The sequence below is a fragment of the Moschus berezovskii genome, chromosome 1, assembly GCF_049115385.1.
Source record: "Moschus berezovskii isolate FMDL1 chromosome 1, NW_MosBer_1.0, whole genome shotgun sequence".
Lineage (NCBI taxonomy): Eukaryota > Metazoa > Chordata > Mammalia > Artiodactyla > Moschidae > Moschus > Moschus berezovskii.
Genome location: NC_142460.1, coordinates 134568392 through 134592558, shown reverse-complemented (window position 1 = coordinate 134592558; position 24167 = coordinate 134568392). Strand labels below are relative to the sequence as shown.

The 24167-nt window shown below is 42.0% G+C and overlaps 1 protein-coding gene and 1 pseudogene across 1 annotated transcript in view; one reads left to right on the top strand and one right to left on the bottom strand.

The window, feature by feature from the left end:
- Positions 1–2371: 2371 nt before the first annotated feature.
- LOC129546306 (T-complex protein 1 subunit beta pseudogene) lies at positions 2372–4283 on the bottom strand (annotated as a pseudogene).
- A 13357-nt stretch (positions 4284–17640) lies between these two features.
- KCNAB1 (potassium voltage-gated channel subfamily A regulatory beta subunit 1) overlaps positions 17641–24167 on the top strand; it is a 450018-nt gene continuing 443491 nt past the window's right edge. Inside the window, exon 1 of the mRNA XM_055411178.2 lies at positions 17641–18052. Coding sequence (XP_055267153.1) covers positions 17811–18052 — 242 coding nt within the window. The 5' untranslated portion in view covers positions 17641–17810. The remainder of the gene's footprint in view (positions 18053–24167) is intronic.

The window sequence follows — 24167 nt, the reverse complement described above, 5'->3', positions numbered from 1 at the left end:
TGTCCTGAGACAGTGGCTCTAATCCAGTCTAGAACATGGCTTGAGAGTGTGGTTACCCCTAATCTGCTTTCTAGTAAACACAGGGATAGATACAGCCATACTTCTCTCCCAGACCCTGGCCAGGATTTCTTGGGTACATTGCAAACACTGTAACATCTGCCTTCCTCTCCTAATATTAGCAACTGCTTGCTGAATATCTATTATACACCCAACACTTTCCTTATATTATTCAATTTAATCTTTTCTAATAATTTGTGGTGTTACTATTTTTAAAAAAATCTTCTCCACTTTATGGGAGGAAACTGAAACTTAGCAAAGACCCTCCCCTGGTTAGATTCAACTAAGCAATAAAAACAGCACGTGAACCTGGATAGTGGGCTACAGATGACACCTATTAACCCTTGAATATTTCCTCCCTGAATTTGGGTTGATTTTAGATGGTTCTGAGATGTCACATTAGTAATTTCACCTTTTCACTTAAAGTGAGATGTGGGAATCACAGCATCCCCTCCCTACGTAAGGTTCTTGCCGTTGCCCTGAGAAGGACTGAGAGATGTCAGGGAGCAGCTCGGATGGGGAGAAAGTCACTCTGGCTGAGAGCAAAGGGCTGAGCAATAGAGTGGACTATAGATTTCAGTATTTCTTCAGACTTTTCTCCATCAAAAGAACTATGTAAGAACAGAGGCCCTGGAGGTGCCCAAGCGTCATCCTCTATTAGAAGAATTTAACTTAATTTCAGATTTTAGGTTTGAGTCAGAGTCTTTGGCCATCTCTGTTTCATACCAACTCTAAGAGGATGCAGAGGTTATGCAGCAACAACTATCGAAGTCCTTCCAGTTTTAGATTATGGTTGTCAAATGGCATGTGTTAATGTTCTACAAGATTTTCACTGTTGTATTATGTGCTATTGCTCTGTGGGTGGAGAAAATGGCATAGTTTTGAGGAGCCCTCGCTAACACTTCTTTGGAGAAGACAGTTGAAACAATATCTCCTTTCATCAACAGCCTCTCTACCTATGTGAAATGCTATCAGTTCAGTTGAGTTCAGTTGCTCAATCATGTCCGACTCTGTGATCCCATGGACTGCAGCATGCCAGGCCTCCCTGTCCATTGCCAGCTCCCAGAGTTTACCCAAACTCATGTCCATTGAGTCGGTGAAGCCATCCAACCATCTCTTCCTCTGTCGTCCCTTCCCCTCCTGCCTTCAATCTTTCCCAGCATCAGGGTCTTTTCAAATGAGTCAGTTCTTCGCATCATGTGGCCAAAGTATTGGAGTTTCAGCCTTAGCATCAGTCCTTCCAGTGAACACTCAGGACTGATTTCCTTTAGGATGGACTGGTTGGATCTCCTTGCAGTCCAAGGGACTCTCAAGGGTCTTGTCCAACACCACAGTTCAAAAGCATGAATTCTTCAGCGCTCAGCTTTCTTTATAGTCCAACTCTCACATCCATACATGACTACTGGAAAAATCATAGCTTTGACTAGACGAACCTTTGTTGGTAAAGTAATATCTCTGCTTTTTATTATTTTGTCTAGGTTGGTCATAACTTTTCTTCCTAGAAGCAAGCATCTTTTTATTTCATGGCTGCAGTCACCATCTGAGGTGATTTTGGAGCCCCCCAAAATAAAGTCTGTCACTGTTTCCACTGTTTCCCCATCTATTTGCCATGAAGTGATTGGACTGGATTCCATGATTTTAGTTTTCTGAATGTTGAGTCTTAAGCCAACTTTTTCACTCTCTTCTTCGCTTTCATCAAGAGGCTCTTAGTTCTTCTTTGCTTTCTGCCATAAGGGTGGTGTCATCTGCATATCTGAAGTTGATATTTCTCCCAGCAATCTTTATTTCAGTTTGTGCTTCATCCAGCCTGGCATTTCTCTTGATGTACTCTGCGCATAAGTTAAATCAGCAGGGTGATAATATACAGCCTTGATGTACTCGTTTCCCAATTTGGAACCAGTCTGGTGTTCCATGTCCAGTTCTAACTGTTGCTTCTTGACCTGCATGCAGGTTTCTCAGGAGGCAGTTAAGCTGGTCTGGTATTCCCATCTCTTTAAGAATTTTCCACAGTTTGTTGTGGTCCACACAGTCAAAGGCTTTGGAATAGTCAATAAAACAGAAATAGATATTTTTCTGAAATTCTCTTGCTTTTTCCATGATCCAGCGGATGTTGGCAATTTGATCTCTGGTTCTTCTGCCTTTTCTAAAACCAGCTTGAACATCTGGAAGTTCACGGTTCACATATTGCTGAAGCCTGACTTGGAGAATTTTGAGCATGACTTTACTAGCGTGTGAAATGAATGCAATTGTGCAGTAGTTTGAGCATTCTTTGGCATTGCCTTTCTTTGTATTTTTTTTTTTTTTAAGAACTAAGTAATCGTTCAAATTTTTATTTTGATGCACAGTATGAGGAATGAACTCTTAAATCAACTGAATTTTATAGAAAATGAAACAGCAAATAAATTAGACCCATGTTAAAATAGAAGGTCAGTTAAATGTCCAAGTTTAAGGACATAACAGCCACAGATAAACTTCAATTCTATATTCTTCTTTCAGGAAGTCAAAGTCTTTCAAACACAACTTTACTATGAACTGGTCCAGAGTTCAACAGCATACGGGAATGCTTAACAGGGGTGGTGATCAGGGACACGCTTCCTTGGTGCTGCCTTGATAATGTTGTCCACACAGAGAATGACCTCTGCTGCTTCAGCTGCACTTAAAAGAACTTGTCGCTTCACTTGGAAACTTTCTGTTATACCCAGTATCGACATATCTCCAATGGTACCTTCCTTCATATCCAGTCCAGCAGTTGTTTTGCCTTCACTATGGGCAGCTCGGAGCTGTGCCACCAGGTCTGCACTGTCATAGCCCGCATTGTCAGCTATGATAGTTGGCAACATTCTCAGTGCTTTAGCATAAGACTCCATTGCAACAGCTTCTTTGCCTGGTGTTGTACTGGCAAGCTGTGTCACGGCATGAGCCATTAGCATCTCAGAACAGCCTCCTCCATAAACTGTTCTAGAATCTTTCACAGTTTGGGCAAGAACACAAAAAGCATCATGCAAAGATCTTTCTGCTTCATCTAAAATTTGTTGAGTGGCACCACGCAGAACAATGGTGCAAGCCTCACCAAGGGCTACCCCGGAAAAGTGAATGAGTTTGTCTTCTCCAATCATGACTTCCTCAATAAGTTTACAACTTCCAAGCTTCACTAGTTCTGGATGGTCAAAGGTAGAGGCAATTTCACCACCTGTGACAAGAGCGAGGCGTTCCACACCTGCAAAATCTGCATGCTCAATAGCCATAACACCAGCAGCACCAAAGAGTTGTTCAGGATAATTATAAATTAGTTGCCTGTTAATAAAGCAATTTATTCCATGCTTAAGAATACGTTCAACTTTCTCCTTCATTTTTTCCTTTTCTGCGTGTTCAATTTCAGCAACCTTTGCTGTAGAATCAACTCTCACCCGGGAACCAAATATCTTAATTTTGTCTGTATCCATACCAGTATTTGCAATAAGAATTTTAGCATTTTCAATTCGTTTTGGTTGATTTACACCAATTTTTTTATCCAACAGAAAGCCTTCATCTAAATAGGAATCTGCCAGACTTCCTCCTAGCTTTTTGATGACATGAATTGCCTCCAGGTTACCAGAGACTTTTAGTCTGAGGACAGCTTCCACAGCTAACTTAGTAAAGTGGTCTTTATGATGAGTAAGAAGTTTTGAGGACAACGTTGTTCCTGCAATGTTCATTAAATCTTGACGGAACTTAACTTCATCAGAACCATGGTCAACTGCAGAATTCAATAGAGCCTGTCTTGCTGCCTTTGTGGCTTCTCTCCAACCCGCAATAATGGTCTGTGGATGAATCTTTTTTGCAATTAAGGATTCTGTTTCCCTTAGCAATTCTGCGGCGAGAACAGTAACAGATGTAGTGCCATCACCAACTTCATCATCTTGAACCCTTGACATATCAACTAAAACTTTAGCAGCTGGGTTGTCCACACCGATGTTTTTTAAAATAGTTGCACCATCATTGGTTACCATAAGAGATGCATCTCGTCCACTGCTTAACAGAATTTTGTCCATTCCCTTGGGTCCCAACGTGCTCTTTACCAAGTCTCCAATAGCAATGGCACCAATAAAAGAAGACAGGCGAGCTGTCTCCGCTCTCTCTTCATCAGCTCCAGCCTTGAAGATATTAACAGGTGCGAGGGAAAGGGACGCCATGGTTCCGAGGAGTTCGGCACACACGCTAACCCCTCACAGCTCGCGCCCGTGACCCGAGGGGCATTGCCTTTCTTTGGGACTGGAATGAAAACTGACCTTTTAGAGTCCTGTGGCCACTGCTGAGTTTTCCAAATTTGCTGGCATATTGAGTGCAGCACTTTCACAGCATCATCTTTTAGGATTTGAAATAGCTCAACAGGAATTCCATCTCACCTCCACTAGCTTTGTTTGTAGTGATGCTTCCTAAGGCCCACTTGACTTCACATTCCAGTATGTCTGGCTTTAGGTGAGTTATCATACCATCATGGTTGTCTGGGTTGTGAAGATCTTTTTTGTGTAGTTCTTCTGTGTATTCTTGCCACCTCTTCTTAATATCTTCTGCTTCTGTTAGGTCCATACCACTTCTGTCCTTTATCGAGCCCATCTTTGCATGAAATGTTCCCTTGGTATCTGTAATTTTCTTGGAGAGATCTCTAGTCTTTCCCAGTCTATTGCTTTCCTTTATTTCTTTGCACACGAAGAATACATCGAACTTATTTAACTTCTATGCAGAGTACATCATGAGGAATGCTGGGCTGCAAGAAGCACAAGCTGGAATCAAGATTGCCGGGAGAAATATCAATCACCTCAGATATGCAGATGACACCACCCTTATGGCAGAAAGTGAAGAGGAACTCAAAAGCCTCTTGATGAAAGTGAAAGAGGAGAGTGAAAAGGTTGGCTTGAAGCTCAACATTCAGAAAACAAAGATCATGGCATCTGGTCCCATCACTTCATGGGAAATAGATAGAAAAAAAGTGGAAACAGTGTCAGACTTTATTTTTTTGGGCTCCAAAATCACTGCAGATGCTGATTGCAGCCATGAAATTAAAAGACGCTTGCTCCTTGGAAGGAAAGTTATGACCAACCTTGATAGTATATTAAAAAGCAGAGACATGACTTTGCCAACCAAGGTCGGTCTAGTCAAGGCAATGGTTTTTCCTGTGGTCATGTATGGATGTGAGAGTTGGACTGTGAAGAAGGCTGATCGCCGAAGAATCGATGCTTTTGAACTGTGGTGTTGGAGAAGACTCTTGAGAGTCCCTTATACTGCAAGGAGATCCAACCAGTCCATTCTAATGGAGATCAATCCTGGATGTTCATTGGAGGGACTGATGCTAAAGCTGAAATTGCAATATTTTGGCCACCTCATGCGACGAGTTGACTCACTGGAAAAGACTCTGATGCTGGGAAAGGTTGGGGGCGGGAGGAGAAGGGGACAACAGAGAATGAGATGGCTGGAAGGCATCACCGACTCTGTGGACATGAGTTTGAGTGTACTCCGGGAGTTGGTGATGGACAGGGAGGCCTGGCGTGCTGTAATTCATGGGGTCGCGGAGAGTCGGACACAACTGAGCGACTGAACTGAACTGAACTGAACTGAACTGAATTGCAAAGGAGTCTGGGGATCATAGTGCAAATGTATGGCTAGGAAGAGAGAAAAACAGGCAAGGTGGCCAGTAAACGAGGTGTTGAGGTAGAAGCTGGCTGCTTCCTGTAACAGGAAGGGGCTAAGGCACTCCTTTCCTTTCAGCATTTTCCCTCTCATTTGGAGCCTGACTCACTGACCTGGCCTTCGCCACATAGTGGGTAAATCTCTTTTGGCTTCTCTGTTTGGACCTCACTTCCTTGTTTTACTGAGAAGGTCGGTGGCCCTTCAGAAACCTGTAGATGGTGATGTGATATCAGCTTGGCAGGTGCTTGGAACACAGCCTTGCAAATGTCAACTCATGAGCGCTTAGATCCCATTTTGAACCTGAATTGTTTTTTTTTTTTAATTGCGCTAAGAATCGTGTATGGCTGAATGAGCCAAGAGCCTCCCTACAGCTCCTCTGCTGTGGGGATGTGAAGTGGGGTTGCTGCAGTGCAGCAGGTCATCCCTTCCCATGGTAGCAGCCAAGGGCTCTGGCTGACAGCTCATGGGTTAGAATCAGGCCCAAAGGCCAGGAAGCCCTGGTGAGAGCCAAGAGAGCTCACTTATTCAGTCTCTTATTTCAGACTGGCCAGGTGTATGTTTTTAAAAGGAGCATCTAGGAGAGTATGTTCATTCAAACAAAGTAATCATTACGTGTGTTTTTCTGTAATGCACTTGCAGTTTTCTTGCAGATAAGCCAGTCACTCTGTTCCTGACAGCAGGGTGCACCATGGTTTTGAATGTAATATCATTAAGTAAAACTGCATATCATTTAAAATGGCATTCGTTCTCTGTGTCAATATCCTCTCACAAGATACATGCACAGTTTTGTGTGGAAGGGTGAGCAATTTGAGGAAAAATTAGTTAAGAAAATTTGGGTTGTATTTAAGAGCCTCTTTTTTTGAATTACAAATTTGAAATATTTCACTTAAAAAAAAATTAAAGCCCCAAGTGCATTTTGTAGCTTAATCCTCATATTTAATTTGATTACAGCAATGAACATTAGGTATGAAACAAGCTGTCCAAAAGGGCTGTTGAATTATTTAATAACCTCTGGGATTCAAAGGTAACAGTCAGCATAAACAATTCCACAAGTGCAGTGTGTTAGAAAGATTAGCTCTTTCTGTCTCCAGGCTTAGTAATTCTGATGATGTGACTATCCAAATAGCAGTTGCTTACTGAACAAAATATTAAATGCTTAAGTCTGTTTGAAATATTTTTATGTTCCAGATGATCATTTATCTAGAAAATGGCCAAGAAATATTAAGTGTAAATGTGTTTTAAAAGTATTTTCAGTTGAATGAATTTCCAATGAAGTCAGTATTCAGAATTCAAGACACTCTTCTATTACCATATATGTAATATTGATAGAATCAAACTGGAAAATTAAATAGAAATGCATTCAAGAGTTTTGATCATTTATTATGTTCAATTCTGGGGATATGGAGATATGTGAGGCAGCCTTCTTTCCCTGAATAATCTTGAAGTCTTCTCGGGGAAGAAGACAGGTCCACTGTACACTTTTACCAGTGTAATGTTTGAAGTGTGAATGAAGTGCTATGGAATAAAGAAATAGTTCTACCAGGAGGTGGGGAGATAGGAAAGAGAAATGTCAGGGAATAATACATCATTTCAACTGGACTCTTACAAGAATGCGCAGGATTTTGTGGGGATGTGACCCAGCAAAGGGGCAGGTGGGAAAGGGATAGGGGAACGAAGTGTGTTGTCTATGGCTCAAAAGCAAAGTTGACTTTTTCCTAGGCTAGGAACCAACTAAGCCACTAAGTTACTAGGAATGAGGGAAAAGTTTGTGAGAATGGATAAGATAATATTTCTAAATGCAGAAAATAATTCACAGTTAGGCCTTATTCATTTAAAATTGTCAGAGAATGAAAATTTTGACTCAAGTTATTTTCCCCAGTACCTGAAGCTTTCTAATTTGACTGTCAAGGTTTTAACTTTTTAAACCTGAAGAAGCAATTTGACAGCTCTAGTTTATCTTGATAAATGTCAACTATTGTGCTATGTTAAAATGTCCTCAGGGACTATGAAGGCCTATAGATCTATTTGCCTTGAAAATTAGAGGCCTCATTTTGCTATTTTGCTTTTAAATGTTGTTTTCTGTATTTTCCCCCTCCATTGCTCTTTCTATATATTTACCTTGTTGTAGATTTTCTTTGCTCCTGTCAGGATCCCCGCCTCTAATAGCCCTTTTCATCTAATTTGCTATCTTTACTCTGCTGAGGAATGGGAAATAACAAAATCTGTCTTTCTTGAATAATGATCAAGAAGGAGTGGGTTTATGAATTGAGGTACTCTCCTAGGAGGTTTGAAATGTGGGCTTTGTGATATATTGTTTGTTCATTTGTAGATTCTTGGTGGTGTTCTTATCTAGCAAGTTTTCTGAAAAGGTGACCTCTAAAAAAGTTAGTTGTGGCTTTATTTGAATTAACACTGAAATCTCTTTGGGAAAATGCCAAGTGCTGGAAGGGCCTCCAGTTGAAGTTTATCTTGGAATAACCCTTAGAGACTTTAGAAAAGCAAAACCACATAGGACACAATTTTTCAAAATGTTGACGGGATACTTGTACTCCCGATTTGATAAATTTCCCAGCTGAAAAGAACATTCTATCATAAAGTAAGCAAAATGAAGCTCTTCATTTGTCTTCCACAGCAGAAGCACACGGAGGGTTTTCTTAGTGGATTGTTTTTCAACAGAATTGCCTTGGAACTTTGGTCAGTGATAAACATTTACAATTATGAAACCTTGAAATGATATTTCAAGAAGCAATGTAGTATATGTGGGGCATATAATACATAGTATATGATATTTCAAGAAGCAATGTAATACATAAACTAGTTTAGTGCTTTTAACTCTGAGAAGGTAGTATTATTTTCCCCATTTTTCTGAGGAAGAAACTAAAAACTCAGCACTCATATCTCAGAGTAGCATCTTGTTGGGCAAGGCTTTAAACCCCTGTCCCTCTGACCTCTAAGCTCCTGGAAACTTATCCTTTACTCCAGTCCTTACAGTAACTGATTCTTAATGTTGCCAATTTACCTAGATGTTTCTTTTCCTATTGGTAAGACAAGAGAATCGAACCAGCTGATTTCTAAGATTTCTTACAGTTCCAACAGAATCATAGATTTTTTTTTTTTAAAGATAATCTTAGATAAGATAAGTGCCTGAATAATCTTAGGGCTTCCCAGGTGGTGATAGTCATAAAGAACCTGCCTGCTGATGCAGGAGACATAAGAGACGCAGGTTCGATCCCTGGGTCAGAAAGATCCCCTGGAGGAGGAAATGGCAACCCACTCCAGTATTCTTGCCTGGAGAATCCCAAGGACAGAAGAGCCTGGAGGGCTATGGTCCATAGGGTCACAAAGAGTCAGACAATACTGAAAAAACTTAGCACGCATGTAAGTGCATAGAGGGGCTTCCCACGTGGTGCTAAGAATCTACCTGCCAATGCAGAAGACGTGGATTTGACCCCTGGGCTGGGAAGATCTCCTGGAGGAGGAAATGGCAACCTACTCCAGTATTCTTACCTGGAAAATTCCATGGACAGAGGAGCCTGGCAGGCTACAATCCATGGAGTCATAGATTTGGACATGATTTAGTGACTGAGCACTCATGCACAAGTGCCTAGAAGAAGATAATGAAAAGGTAGATTGGTTCAGACATAATGATTGCAATAAAACCTTTTACTAGTATATTGTTATCACAACACTGAAACTATGCATTTTTAGGCCTTGCTTTGTAGCTGAGATTTACCTCTTAGGATGCTACTCTGTGTCCCAGCCTCTCAGCCTTGCCTTTGACACATTCAAGACCCTGAAATAATAATGTGTAGAAGAAGATGGATGAGCCCCTTGGCAGAACACATTGGGGCAGTGGCTGTATAGGTGAGAGATTCTTTGCAGCTTTCAAATCTGCTTTCTGAGGAGATGTTGAAGGAGTGATGGAGGGATTTCTCACCAGATGCAGAACAAATGATCTTTATCCAGATAATCTTTCACTTTTCTTTAGGAAGGAGAAAGTCATGTTTAAAGTCATCCCATCCATTTTGCAGTCATGTATGACCAACCTAGATAGCATATTAGATATTACTTTGCCAACCAAGGTCCATCTAGTCAAGGCTAAGGTTTTTCCAGTGGTCATGTATGGATGTGAGAGTTGGACTGTGAAGAAAGCTGATCGCCAAAGAATTGATGCTTTTGAAGTGTGGTGTTGGAGAAGACTCTTGAGAGTCCCTTGGACTTCAAGGAGATCCAACCAGCCCATTCTAAAGGAGATCAGTCCTGGGTGTTCATTGGAAGGACTGATGCTAAAGCTGAAACTCCAATACTTTGGCCACTTCATGAGAAGAGTTGACTCACCGGAAAAGACTCTGATGCTGGGAAAGGTTGGGGGCGGGAGGAGAAGGGGACGGACAGAGAATGAGATGGCTGGATGGCATCACCGACTCTGTGGACATGAGTTTGAATGAACTCCGGGAGTTGGTGATGGACAGGGAGGCCTGGTGTGCTATGATTCATGGGGTCGCAGAGAGTTGGACATGACTGAGCGACTGAACTGAACTGAACTGAACCCACAGCACTGAAGTCTCCTGAAAATTGTTGCTTGCTCTGTCTGTCCATATATGCAACACAAAGGGCAGCATCCACGCAGACTGCAAGGTCAGTGCAGTCCCTGCAGGGGTGCAATGCGGCAGGTGCTATAAAATAACCACCATTCATTCTGTGCCAGCGACAGCAAATACCGTATTTCCTTTCATCTTCACAACGACCCTACATTATAACATGGTAAAGTGTATTTTTCAGAGGAAGAAATGGGACTCAGAAAGTGCCCACGGTCAATACAATAGTGTCCTGTAGGGGCAGGGATCCAACTCAAGTCTTGCTGCTTTCACAGACAATGCTCTTTCCGCTATACTCCACCTCTACTCCATGGAAGCTCTCCAAGTCAGGCTGATGCAGAATGGGATAAGGCAGGGGGTGGGAGGAGTAGAGCATGTGACCACAGGATCAACCTGATTCCAAATTTTCTGTCTCTCAACAATACTTAAAACGAGACTGCAAAGCCCCTGTAAAAGGACTAAGACCTCACCACCTACCTACCTTCCTCATCACCTACCTCTTCTCCAATACATTCTGTGTCCCCAATGGCCATCTTTCAAGGCATTTCTGGCCACAGAATGTACTTTTCACATCACAGTCCCGTTGGCCATTTCCTTTGCATTTACCTTAGAATAAAGCCATGTGTTGTCATTTTTTGAGACCTTTTGCAGAATGCGCAAGAAAGACACGCCCAAGGTAGTGAGGGGAATTTTTGCTGCAAATGCCAAAACTCAGAGATGCTTTCTTATTGTAGATGTTGGTCAGTGTGGGATGAAATACAGGTGTCAGTGAAATCCCAAGGGCCAGCCCTGCCACAGCCCTTTCCAGCTGAGAAAGAGACCATAGACCTGATCACTCTCATGCATGCTTCTGTTTTTCCTAAAACAAGGCTATAATGTATATATCTATGCATATATTAGCAATATGATAATTACATATTGGGGAGGAGTTGCTTTTATGTTGTAGCACAAGAATGTATAATATTCTCGCAGCAGGGATAAGGAGAAGAGAAAACGGACTGAGATTGAGGTAGAGGCATTGTCTTCGGGAGCTAAGGTTGCCTTAACTGGGGCTCTCCATTACTCCCATGGTGTAGCCTCATGTGCTGAACATGTGTCCCCTCCCCATTGCTGCTGGGATTGTTTTATTCTATTCCTAAATAAATTTTGGCTTAAAACGAGGTGAGATGTATCCTCTGCTGCTGCTGCTACGTCACTTCAGTCGTGTCCGACTCTGTAGGACCCCATAGATGGAAGCCCACCAGGCCGCCCCGTCCCTGGGATTCTCCCGGCAAGAACACTGGAGTGGGTTGCCATTTCCTTCTCCAATGTGTGAAAGTGAAAAGTGGAAGTGAACTCACTCAGTCGTGTCCGACCCTTAGCGACCCCATGGACTGCAGCCTACCAGGCTCCTCCATCCATGGGATTCTCCAGGCAAGAGTACTGGAGTGGCTTGCCAGTGCCTTCTCCGATGTATTCTCTAGGAGAGGTCTAATCAATGATAAGGAGACATTCTAGATTAGGCTTCCTCAGACTTCTTTGGTGGTCTAGTGGTTAAGAATGCCTGCCAGAGCAGCAGACATGGTTTTATCCCTGCTCTGGGAAGATTGCACATACTGTATGTGCCACAACTACTGAGCCCACACTCTAGGGCCCATGCTCTGCAACAAGAGAAGCCCATTCAGCGCAACTGGAGAATAGCCCTTGCTCTCTGCAACTAGAGAAAGCCCACTCGCAGCAATGAAGACTCAGTGCAGCTGAAGAAAAAAAAAGTATATATATTATATTAAAAAAAAAAAGGTTAGGCTTCATGGTTGATTGCAAACTTCTGAAGGAACTCCTTCCACCCCTCCCGCCCTTCCCTTTCCTGCTGCTGTTACTTCCTCTACTCCACCCCCAAGACTGGGTTTTCATTGCTCCTCACTGCTTGCCTGTATTGTAGCTCATAGTGTACAGCTTTGTAGCCTGCATGGGTAGCTCTCCTCTCCTTTACTGTGAGCTCCTTATGGTAAAGAGCAAAGGCGATATTTTCTTCATTGTGTTAAGTTGATACAACCCACACATATTTAGTTGCGGTCTCATCACATGCAACATGCAGCTAGAACCCAGGTAGCTCTGGGAAAGGTGAAGAGAAGAGACGATGGCATCGACAGGAGAAACTAGTCAGATGGTTCCCAGAGGGCTGGGGGCAGACATCTCAGGCCTGTGCCTGCTCTGTCACAGCATCACCTGCAGAGCAAAAGGACATGGTTCCCATAAGTAATTGGAATAGGAAGGCAGGCTTGCTTGCATCTGTGGTCTGGTGTCTCTTGTCCACATTCATTTGGGCAGCTACCCTTCATCCTGGCTGTGGAAACACAGTTCTGTTCTTCTGGTCCCTCCATTTCCTGTCTCAGCTTTCAATTGTAGGCCAAGACAATTTTTAGATGACTGTGAGATATCCATAAATCTAGACTATTGTGTTGAACAAGTTGCCTCTTTGTCCAAGAAAAAATTAAAATTAGGCTATAAATATGTTTGGCATATTCCAAGAATAATGGCAGCAGTCTCATGGGCTTGGTATCTTGGAGAGCTAGCTAATAATTCACTGAGTCAACACAGGAAAGGCCCTCATCTCTACAGAATGTCTAGCCCAAGTAGCTTTTAAGACTCATAAGACATTAGATCTAGAAGAGTCTTAGAGATTACTTAAGTCTGAGGCCATAAAAACTAAGGGGACAGAGAAGTCAAGACCTGCCCAAAGTCACATGGTTATTTACGAATGCTGAGCAGGTGTGGATTAAGCCTGCTCACCATCCAGGGCTATATGAACTTCTCTTTGTGACTTACAAGTCCCAGGGCCTCTTGCACTCCATTAGCAGAACATGACCAGAAGCACCTCTCTCATCAGATAACCATGTCATTTTTCCCACACTCTGCTGACCCTGGGTTTGAATAATATATAAAAATTCTGAACATTATGTAATAATTATCATCCCATGGAAAGAAAGACAGATATTAACTTCCCTCACCCCCGCCTCCCTTACCCTTGCTCCCACCCCAGCTGCTCAGATCCATTTCCTATAGTCTTATACACATCATTTAAAATTTCTTTGAATTTGAGCGACAGCCAAAGGGCACACAGTTCCTTTATAAAGGTAGTTTCTACTCCCTGTCTTCAAAAAAGGTCCCTGGGACCTTTTATGACAATGATCAACTTTTAGAACTTAGCAAAAAGAAATTTCAGCTTCTGGTAAATATTGGCTTTCTTATCCCTTTCTCCCTTCTTGGGCCTGGATCCATATTCAGAGAGCAGAAGAAAACAATGAGATGGGCCCATATTTCACTGTTCATGACTGCTCTTCCAGTTCACTCTGTTTCTTCCTTGGTGGAACTCCACTGGAAGAACCACTTCCGTGGCTGATTTAAACAGTGGCTAGTGTAAGTGACTGAATAGTAGATACAAATTTTACTTACGAATTCGAGTTTCTCTTTAACTCCATACCACTGCTGGATTGGTCTACTAGCTTTTCTGGCTTTCTCTTTGTAAGCTTTTATTTCTCTTTTGAGGTTCAGAACTTTGGCAGCTGGGGTGAAATTAGAAACTGATTGATAAGGGGAAAGGTAGCTTTGAGCAATTTAAAATTCAAGCAAGCAAGACAGTAATATCTCTGAAGTGCTGATCATTCTCAAAATACCTTGCTGATTATTATGGAGGTTCCAAGCTTATGCCAGATACAGTCCATCCCTCCTTTCAAAGAGCTGGTGGTCTAGAGGGGAGTTAGATGTGCACCTGCGGGAGGAGGTATCTACTACTCTGGAACTATATATAGTCATTTATCTGTTTTTGCCTGCCCTGGGTCTTCATTGCTCTGTGTAGCTTTTCACTACTCTCAGAGAGTGAGGGCTACTCTCCATTGTGGTGCTCAGGCTTCTCACTGTGGTGGCTTCTCTTGCTGCAGAGCACAGGCTCTAGGTGCATGAGCTTTAGCAGTTGCAGCAGACAGGCTCAGTATTTGCAGCTCTCAGGCTCTAGAGCATGAGCTCAGTGGTTGTGGCACAGGGGCTTAGTTGCTCTACAGCATGTGGAACCTTCCCAAACCAGAGACTGAACCTGTGTCCCCTGCATTAGCAGGTGGATTCTTATCCACTGCACTGTCACGGAAGTCCTGGGACAATATATTATGAGTCTGTGTTCCCAAAGTAGGTACAAGTTGCCACTGGTGGACAAAGAGATGATTTTAGTTGGTACACAGAAGGGACATTAAATAAATTTGATTCGCACTGTAAAGATGGTATAGTCCTATTTCAATTTCTTTCACCTCTTCTGATTACCTTAAAAAAAGGGAGATTAAAAGAAAAAAAAAAACCTCTCAGATCTGTGCTAAAATACCTAAAACACCTCTTTAACACCTATCAATCTCAGTAAAAACCAAAAACATAGGTCTCTGACTGATTGAGAGCCTTTGGACACCAATAATGTCTAGTTATAGTTTAATATTATTCTTCATTTTTATTGTATTTTTTCCAGGTTGACTATTTTATTGCAAGTGATAAAGTTTTTCTATTTATGATGCTAGCAATAAAATGTTGCCTTATTAAATCTCTCAGGGCTGCTGTAAGAAATTACTACAGACTTTATGGTTTAAGCAGCAAATATTGATTTTGCGTGGTTATAGAAGTTGGAAAGTCAAAGATGAGGGTGTCAGCATGGTCAGGTTCTGGTGAAGGCCCTCTTCCTTTTTTACAGACAGTCATCTTTTGCTGCATCTTCACATGGCAGAAAGAGAGCAAGCCAACTCTCTGGCCTCTTTTTATAAGGGCACTAGACTGGTTCCAAATAGGAAAAGGAATACGTCAAGGTTGTATATTGTCACCCTGCTTATTTGACTTATATGCAGAGTACATCATCAGGAACGCTGGGCTGGAAGAAGCACAAACTGGAATCAAGATTGCTGGGAGAAATATCAATAACCTCAGATATGCAGATGACAACACCCTTATGGCAGAAAGTGAAGAGGAACTCAAAAGCCTCTTGATGAAAGTGAAAGAGGAGAGTGAAAAGGTTGGCTTGAAGCTCAACATTCAGAAAACAAAGATCATGGCATCTGGTCCCATCACTTCATGGGAAATAGGTGGGGAAACAGTGGACACAGTGTCAGACTTTATTTTGGGGGGGCTCCAAAATCACTGTGGATGCTGATAACAGCCATGAAATTAAAAGATGCTTACTCCTTAGAAGGAAAGTTATGACCAACCTAGATAGCATATTAAAAAGCAGAGACATTACTTTGCCAACCTAGGTTCATCTAGTCAAGGCTATGGTTTTTCCCGTGGTCATGTATGGATGTGAGAGTTGGACTGTGAAGGAAGCTGAGCGCCGAAGAATTGATGCTTTTGAAGTGTGGTATTGGAGAAGACTCTTGAGAGTCCCTTGGACTGCAAGGAGATCCAACCAGTCCATTCTAAAGGAGATCAATCCTGGGTGTTCATTGGAAGGACTGATGCTAAAACTGAAACTCCAATACTTTGGCCACCTCATGTGACGAGTTGACTCACTGGAAAAGACTCTGATGCTGGGAGGGATTGGGAGCGGGAGGAGAAGGGGCCAACAGAGAGTGAGATGGCTGGATGGCATCACCGACTCGATGGATGTGAGTGTTTGAGTGAACTCCGGGAGTTGGTGATGGACAGGGAGGCCTGGCGTGCTGTGATTCATGGGGTCGCAAAGAGTCGGACACGACTGAGCGACTGAATTGAACTGAACTGAACTGAATCCTAATCATAAGGGCTCCACTCTCATGACATAATCATCTCTCAAAGGCCTCACCTCAATCACAATGGAGATTAATTTCAACATAGGAATTTTTGGAAGGAAACAAACATTAAATTCATAACATTAAGTAAATTTGTTTAGCTAATAAAAAAGTGATCAATAATCCCAAACATTAAATGAATATTGGTATCCGTTCCGTTCCGTTCTGTCGCTCAGTCGTCTCCGACTCTTTGCGACCCTGTGGACTGTAGCCTACCAGGCTTCTCCGTTACAAAAATATGGCAGAAATCATTCAGTTCGGATCAGTTCAGTTCAGTCGCTCGCAGAAATCATTAGGGGCGTGCAAATGTTTGGGAAACTGTTTAGAGCTGTCAAGTGAGTGCTTTTGAAGTGAATTGCAAGAGGAATTTCAAGATATGATTGTGTACTAGGGACTAGGAGCTTGGGGAAGAATTCCTCGACGAGATGAGCTTTAAGGGAATGTTTGAAAGGTTTAGGGAGAAGCCAGGTGAGCAAGGATATAGTTAAGAACAGGAAGCCTGGTAAACTGGATGAACTATTCATGCCCAGAGGTCATGGTTGGAGGAGAGTCACAGCTGGAATCACAAAGTGGAAGACCTTATACGAGGAACTTCTTTGCTTTTTTAAAAAACTTTATTTTGAAATAATTATGGATTCACGTGCAGTAGTAAGAAACAACCCGGAGAGATCTCATATACCCCTTTCCCAGTGAGTGGGAGTTTTTATTTCTTTATATGTTCAGATATAAATTCTTTGTTGGATATATGATTTGCAAATACTTCCTCTCAATCTGTAATTTGTTTTTTTTTTCATTTACAGAAAGTTGATGAGATCCAATTTATAATTTTTTCCCTTTATTGATTGTGCTTTTGATATCAAGTCTAAAGAATTCTTCTCTTAGCCCTAGTTTCTGAAGATTTTCTTCTAAGTTTTTACCTAGAGGTTTCATAGTTTTACATTTTACATTTAAGTCTGTGACCCATTTTGAGTTAATTTTTATAAAATTGTGAGGTGTTTAAGTCAAGGGTTCATTTAGTTTGTTTTTGTTTATAAATGTCCAATTTCTCCAGCACTGTTTGTCAGAAAGTCTACCCTTCTATTACATTACTCTTGCATCTTTGTCAAAAATCGGTTGGGCATATTTGTATGGGTCCCTTGATTGTTACAGTCACCTTATTCATATCTCCTATCATTTGACTGTAACATCTGAAAAATAAAAAGGTTAATGGGCCTGTCACCCAAATGAATAGTATAATAAATTACTTGACTATGGTATGTTTGATGACTTAGAGAGGTCTCATTACATACTCATGAATCATCCCCAAGGCCTTATGGTCCTTATGAGAACAGAACATTTGGCCCCTATCCCACCAAAATATTTCCTTTTACCTAAATAGAAAGACATGGGGAAGGGTGCCCATATTTTTTTTTCCCCAGGGCCAATAAGAGGTTGCTTAAGTTCGACTTTGCAAACTTTACAGGGACGAGAAATGTGATTGGTCTTGGTCAGGCTTCTTTTTGCACAGGCTTCAGCACGGACTTAACTCACAGTTCTGCCAGGAGCTCAGAAGCCTGCTCGCATACATGAACGATAAGGGACATCTAAGGAACACAAACTGATCCCTTTTAGGGACACATCAAAACCAGATAACCCAAGAGAATCCTAGCAAGATACAGCCAGTCTTAGAGTGAAGTACTGTGAAATTAGCTTTGCTTCCTTGAGTTTATGAAGCATGCATCTGTATAAACCTGCTTGTGCAGACATCCCTAGCCCCAAGCTGGGTCTGCCCAAATCCAGTGAATCGGCTCTGAAATGCAGACGGCACCTAGCAGTGACCAAGCCTCCGCCTCAGGCAGCCTGTTGGCCTGTTAGGCCCAGTGGAGCAGTGGAACGGAAATACCTGGAGAAGTTTTTACGAGTCCATGGAATTTCGCTTCAGGAAACCATCAGGGCGGAGACGGGCATGACTTACAGGTACTTGTTGGTTGCAATGTTATCCAGCCAGGGCACTGCATTGAAATCAAAGGTTGGTGTTATTAAAGAAAGAAGGGTTGAAATAGCAAAAAAAAAAAAAAAAAATTATATAGAAAAAGGAAAAGAAAAATGAATGCAGTGAGCCTTCTTCTTGGGCTGCCTTATTTTTTCAAGCTTTAAATTGTCCACTATCTCTACTTCACAGATTACATATAGTCAGGCTCACCTGTGGAAGTTCCCATCCTTGTGCCATTAGAAATGTCTTTGGCTTGATACTGAAGCAACAGTATGTGTTTTTGCAGGTCATAATGATGAATGGGAGCTCTCTTCTTCTTAAGGAAATTTATAAATTAAGAATATAATTTTTTTTAATGCTGCCTGGTCTTCAAGGCTGTTATTTTCTTTTAAGCCTGAATCATGTGGTCATGCTAGTAATTAATAAAGTAGTTCACGAGACTGAACAAGTTCTTAAAATGACAGCACTTTTTATCAGTGTAACCCAACATATATTACTGGTTGTTCTCTAACCCTCCAGTACCATCCATTTATTCTGTGAAAGATTAACGAAAGGGAGAAATTTTTTCCTAGTACGTGGTTGGATGTATCATCTTTTAAAATTGCTCGGAAATAGGAAGTATCATTGTTTTTCAGAGCAATTATTGTTCAAACCTCTATAAGTATGTCTGTGCTTAGCTAAATAACCCAGTTATACCTGCATCAGTACTTGCTTGGCAAATGCCTAGAGTTTTAAAAATCCAGGAAGCTGAGCAAAAGCTGTTCAGAGGGACAAGGGTACTGAAAACAAACAACTCCCCCTCCCCCCTCCAAAAAAGCCCCAAATCAAATCCCTTGCCATTTATAAAGAACAGTTGTCTTAGTTCAAGTCAGAACTTCTAGTTCACAGAATAAGATTGCTTTTGTATAGACAAGATGTCCCTAGGTGATTTTATTTTTCTATAATCTAAAGGTCTATTTTAATGCTGTAACTACTTCTCTAGTTATCAGCTAATTTGATTAATAAAGCAATTTGCATTGAGATGGCTCCTCTCTGGAGAGCAAAGTATTTCACACAGACTCTTTATCCAATAAACGGCTCCTGCAGAAGAGGAATGAACTCTTCGCGTTTTACAGGGCATATTAATATAGCACAACTCATCCCATCGTGCTTTCGAAGTGGAGCCTAAGAAGAACCAACAGCCTTTCCAAAAGAATCCGTGGTCCCACAGCCTGGGACCGAGGAGATGCTGTCACTCCTCACCTGTCTTCCCTGAATCTGTCTTGACTGGAGGGAGCTGCCTTCTCTCTGTCTCCCCTCATTCTCTCAGCCTCTTCTCCATTCTTTCCTCGACCCTCAGTGCTAACAGTGGTGGAGTGTAGATCCGGGAAGGATGGACTGTTTCGTTGCTTAAAAAATAATCTGTCTTTGCATCTTTGTCCCAGGATGGGGGGTATCACCATGAACTCTCGTGCAAATCTTCAGGGGGTATGCCTCTTTTGCTCAGAGTCCCAGTTTGAATACCAGTTACATATTTTGTGATGTGTCTCCGTGTTCAGATGAACATATGTTCCAGGACAGAGTTTTTTCAAGCAGTTATGGAGTAGAGGAATGTCTTCTTAAAATAGATAAGAGCAAAAGGGTCTTAGTTGAAGTTGGGGGCTTAGAGCCCTCCTGCTTGAGGGGAGCAGTCACACCAGCTCAGGTCTCCAGGCATACCTGCAGATCCTGTCTTCTGCGCGACTTGAGAGTACAGTTCTGAGATGACTCTTCAAGGTGCCTTGGAAAACAGGACTGGCAGGTCCTGCTCACAGAGGCAGGCTCTTAGGCAATCCTGTGTGCCACTAGCTCACATTCAGGGATGGAATGGGGCTTAGGAGATTGCTGTTCCTAGATCAGAATATGAGAAGAAAAAAGTACAGTTAAGTAGATAATTGGCCCCAGAAAATAGCCAAGGCTTTGAATTATGAACTTGCTGTTTTCTGCCACATCTTCTTGATACATATCATCCTCCTCCTCCTCTGTTTTTCTCCAAATTTCCATAGTATTTGGTCTGTTCTTTTTTCAAGGCACACTAACTGTTCTTATTTCAAACATTCACCTTTAAGCACGAGGGACAGATTTTAATGGAAGAGAATTCAGAATCTCTTGGCTCCTTCCCAACCTGGCTTTTGACCTTAACTTCTTGTAAGTGTAGTTGGAGTTAGCTGAGGAGACTTTTATATTCCTCTTTACCTTGTTTTCTACCTCCCTCCAAGATCATGGCTATGTTAAAACACCTCATTCCACCTGTCTTTTCTATTTTCTTCTTTTTGAAGGGCATTGTTTCCTGTGTAGTGCAATGATAATAGACTTTGGAGCTGATCAGACCAGAGTTAAAATCCCAATGCTTCTGCTTTACAAACTGTGTGACAAGGGGCCAGCTGTCACACATAAGTGTTTAACACACAGTAGGTGTTCACTGAAAGTATATTCCCTTCCAGCTTATTCTGTAGACTCCTGTCAGTCATTCTCATGTCAGGAGATGAAAGCCCCCTATAGCTGAAACATATGATGAATAAGATATTCTCAGAAGGAAAAGAAAGAATTAGAAGATCTGCAGTAACAACACTATAAATATGCTAGAAGTCATTATGTTGTACATTTCAAATGGGTGAATTGTATGTATGTAAATTATATATCAATAAAGTTGTTAAAATAAGAGAAGTTTAAAAAATCTGCAGTAATTTACAATCTGTGTAGGTTTCCATGCTGAGCTTAGAATTCTGAAAGGTCTGGAAGAGCTGGGTAAGCTGTTTTCTCTTCCTAATTTGGTCAGATGCCATTGCAGCCTTCAGCCCAATACCAGCTGCTCAGGTCCCTCGATCATCTGTGAGAGAGCATTATGTTGTGTTTCCATGGAGACTTGGTTATATTTCTAACTAAGGGTGACCAGGGGAGGAAAAAAAATCAGTAAATATGCAAACACATGTATCAACTGAAAAGAAATGGGAGGAATTCTTTGAATGTGGGGTAAAAAGTGCCAAGTTGCTGTACCGATCCTTCTGTTGGCTTAGAATTTTTCAGTAAAAATAGAAGTTTTTGTGAATTCATTTTATTAAGGTCTATAAAAGAGTCACTCAAGAGGGTCCTTCAGTCATTTCTAAAAGGCCATCTCCAGTATTAATACAAAGCATTGACCTTTGAGCCGGACAATGAAGCTGAGCTTCAGTTCAATTCAGTTCAGTCGCTCAGTCGTGTCCGACTCTTTGCGACTGCATGAACTGCAGCACGCTAGGCCTCCCTGTCCATCACCAACTTCCAGACTTTACCCAAACTCATGTCCATTGAGTCGGTGAAGCCATCCAACCATCTCATCCTCTGTCATCCCCTTTTCCTCCTACCCTCAATCTTTCCCAGCATCAGGGTCTTTTCAAATGAGTTAGTTCTTTGCATCAGGTAGCCAAAACATTTGAGTTTCAGCTTCAACATCAGTCCTTTCAATGAACATTCAGGACTGATTTCCTTTAGGATGGACTGGTTGGATCTTCTTGCAGTCCAAGGGACTCTCAAGAGTCTTCTTCAAAACCACAGTTCAAAGGCATCAATTCTTCAGCACTCAGCTTTCTTTATAGTCCAACTCTCACATCCGAACATGACTACTGCAAAACCATAGCCATGACTAGGTGGACATTTGTTGACAAAGTAATGTCTCTATTTTTAATATGCTATCTAGGTTGGTCATAACTTTCCTTCCAAGGAGTAAGTGTCTTTTAATTTCATGGCTGCAATCACCATCTTCAGCGATTTTGGAGCCCCCAAAATAAAGTCAGCCACTGTTTCCCCATCTATTTGTCATGAAGTGATGGGACTGGATGCCATGATCTTAGTTTTCTGAATGTTGAGCTTTAACCTTTTCACTCTCCTCTTTCCTTTCATCAAGATGCTTTTTAGTTCTTCTTCACTTTCTGCCATAAGGGTAGTGTCATCTGCATATCTGAGGTTATTGATATTTCTCCCGGCAATCTTGATTCCAGCTTGTGCTTCTTCCAGCCCAGCGTTCCTCATGATGTACTCTGCATAGAAGTTAAATAAGCAAGGTGACAATATACAGCCTTGACGTACTCCTTTTCCTATTTGGAACCAGTCTGTTGTTCCATGTACAGTTCTGACTGTTGCTTCCTGACCTGCATACAAGTTTCTCAAGAGGCAGGTCAGGTGGTCTGGTATTCCCATCTCTTTCAGAATTTTCCACAGCTTATTATGATCCACACAGTCAAAGTCTTTGGCATAGTCAATAAAGCAGAAGTAGATGTTTTTCTGGAACTCTCTTGCTTTTCGATGATCCAGCAGATGTTGGCAATCTGATTTCTGGTTTATCTGCCTTTCCTAAAACCAGCTTAATCATCTGCTGGTTCACGGTTCATGGACTGCTGAAGCCTGGTTTGGAGAATTTTGAGCATTACTTTACTAATGTGTGAGATGAGTGCAATTGTGTGGTAGTTTGAGCATTCTTTGGCATTGCCTTTCTTCGTGATTGGAATGAAACTTGACCTTTTCCAGTCCTGTGGCCACTGCTGAGTTTTCCAAATTTATTGACATATTGAATTCAGAACTTTCATAGCATCATCTTTTAGGATTTGAAATAGCCCTACTGGAATTCCATCACCTCCACTAGTTTTGTTCATAGTGATGCTTCCTAAGGGCCACTTGACTTCACACTGCAGGATGTCTGGCTCTGTGAGTGATCACACCATTGTGATTATCTGGGTCACGAAGGTCTTTTTTGTACAGTTCTTCTGTGTATTCTTGCCACCTCTTCTTAATCTCTTCTGCTTCTGTTAGGTCCATACTCTTTCTGTCCTTTATTGAGCCCATCTTTGCATGATATGTTCCCTTGGTATCTCTAATTGTCTTGAAGAGATCTCTCAGTTCAGTTCAGTTCAGTCACTCAGTTGTGTCTGACTCTTTGCAACCCCATGAATCACAGCACACCAGGCCTCCCTGTCCATCACCAACTCCCGGAGTTCACTCAAACTCATGTCCATCGAGTCGGTGATGCCATCCAGCCATCTCATTCTCTGTTGTCCCCTTCTCCTCCCACCCCCAATCCTTCCCAGCATCAGTGTCTTTTCCAGTGAGTCAACTCGTCGCATGAGGTGGCCAAAGTATTGGAGTTTCAGCTTTAGCATCTGTCCTTCCAATGAACACCCAGGACTGATCTCCTTTAGGATGAACTGGTTGGATCTCCTTGCAGTCCAAGGGACTCTCAAGAGTCTTCTCCAACACCACAGTTCAAAAGCATCGATTCTTCAGTGCTCAGCTTTCTTCACAGTCCATCTCTAGTCATTTCCTATTTCTCTTTCTAGTGAAAAGAGACTCTCTTTCCACTAGAGTCTTTCCCATCTCTAGTCTTTCCTCTATTTCTTTGCACTGAACACTGAGGAAGGCTTTCTTATCTCTCCTTGCTATTCTTTGGAACTCTGCATTCAAATGGGTATATCTTTCCTTTTCTCCTTTGCTTTTGGCGTCTCTTCTTTTCACAGCTATTTGTAAGGCCCCCTCAGACAGCCATTTTTCCTTTTTGCATTTCTTTTTCTTGGGAATGGTCTTGGTCTGTGTCTCCTATACAATGTCATGAACCTCCGTCCATAGTTCATCAGGCACTCTATCAGATCTAGTCCCTTAAATCTATTTCTGACTTCCACTGTATAGTCATAAGGGATTTGATTTAGGTCATACCTGAATGGTCTAGTGGTTTTTCCCACTTTGGGTCAAGGTAAAACTACATAGAGAAGTAGTTTTATGGACAAAGCACACACACAAAATCTAGACTGAATAAATATGCTATAAGCACCCAGGTTTGAAGCAGTTTTATAATACATAAACCAAGAGGGACTCAAGCAGATGTAAGCTAAAGTTCTAATGCAGTTCAGTTCAGTTCAGTTGCTCAAACGTGTCTGACTCTCCACGACCCCATGAATCACAGCACGCCAGGCCTCCCTGTCCATCACCAACTCCCGGAGTTCACTCAAACTCATGTCCACAGAGTCGGTGATGCCGTCCAACCATCTCATTCTCCGTCGTCCCCTTCTCCTCCCGCCCCCAACCTTTCCCAGCATCAGAGTCTTTTCCAGTGAG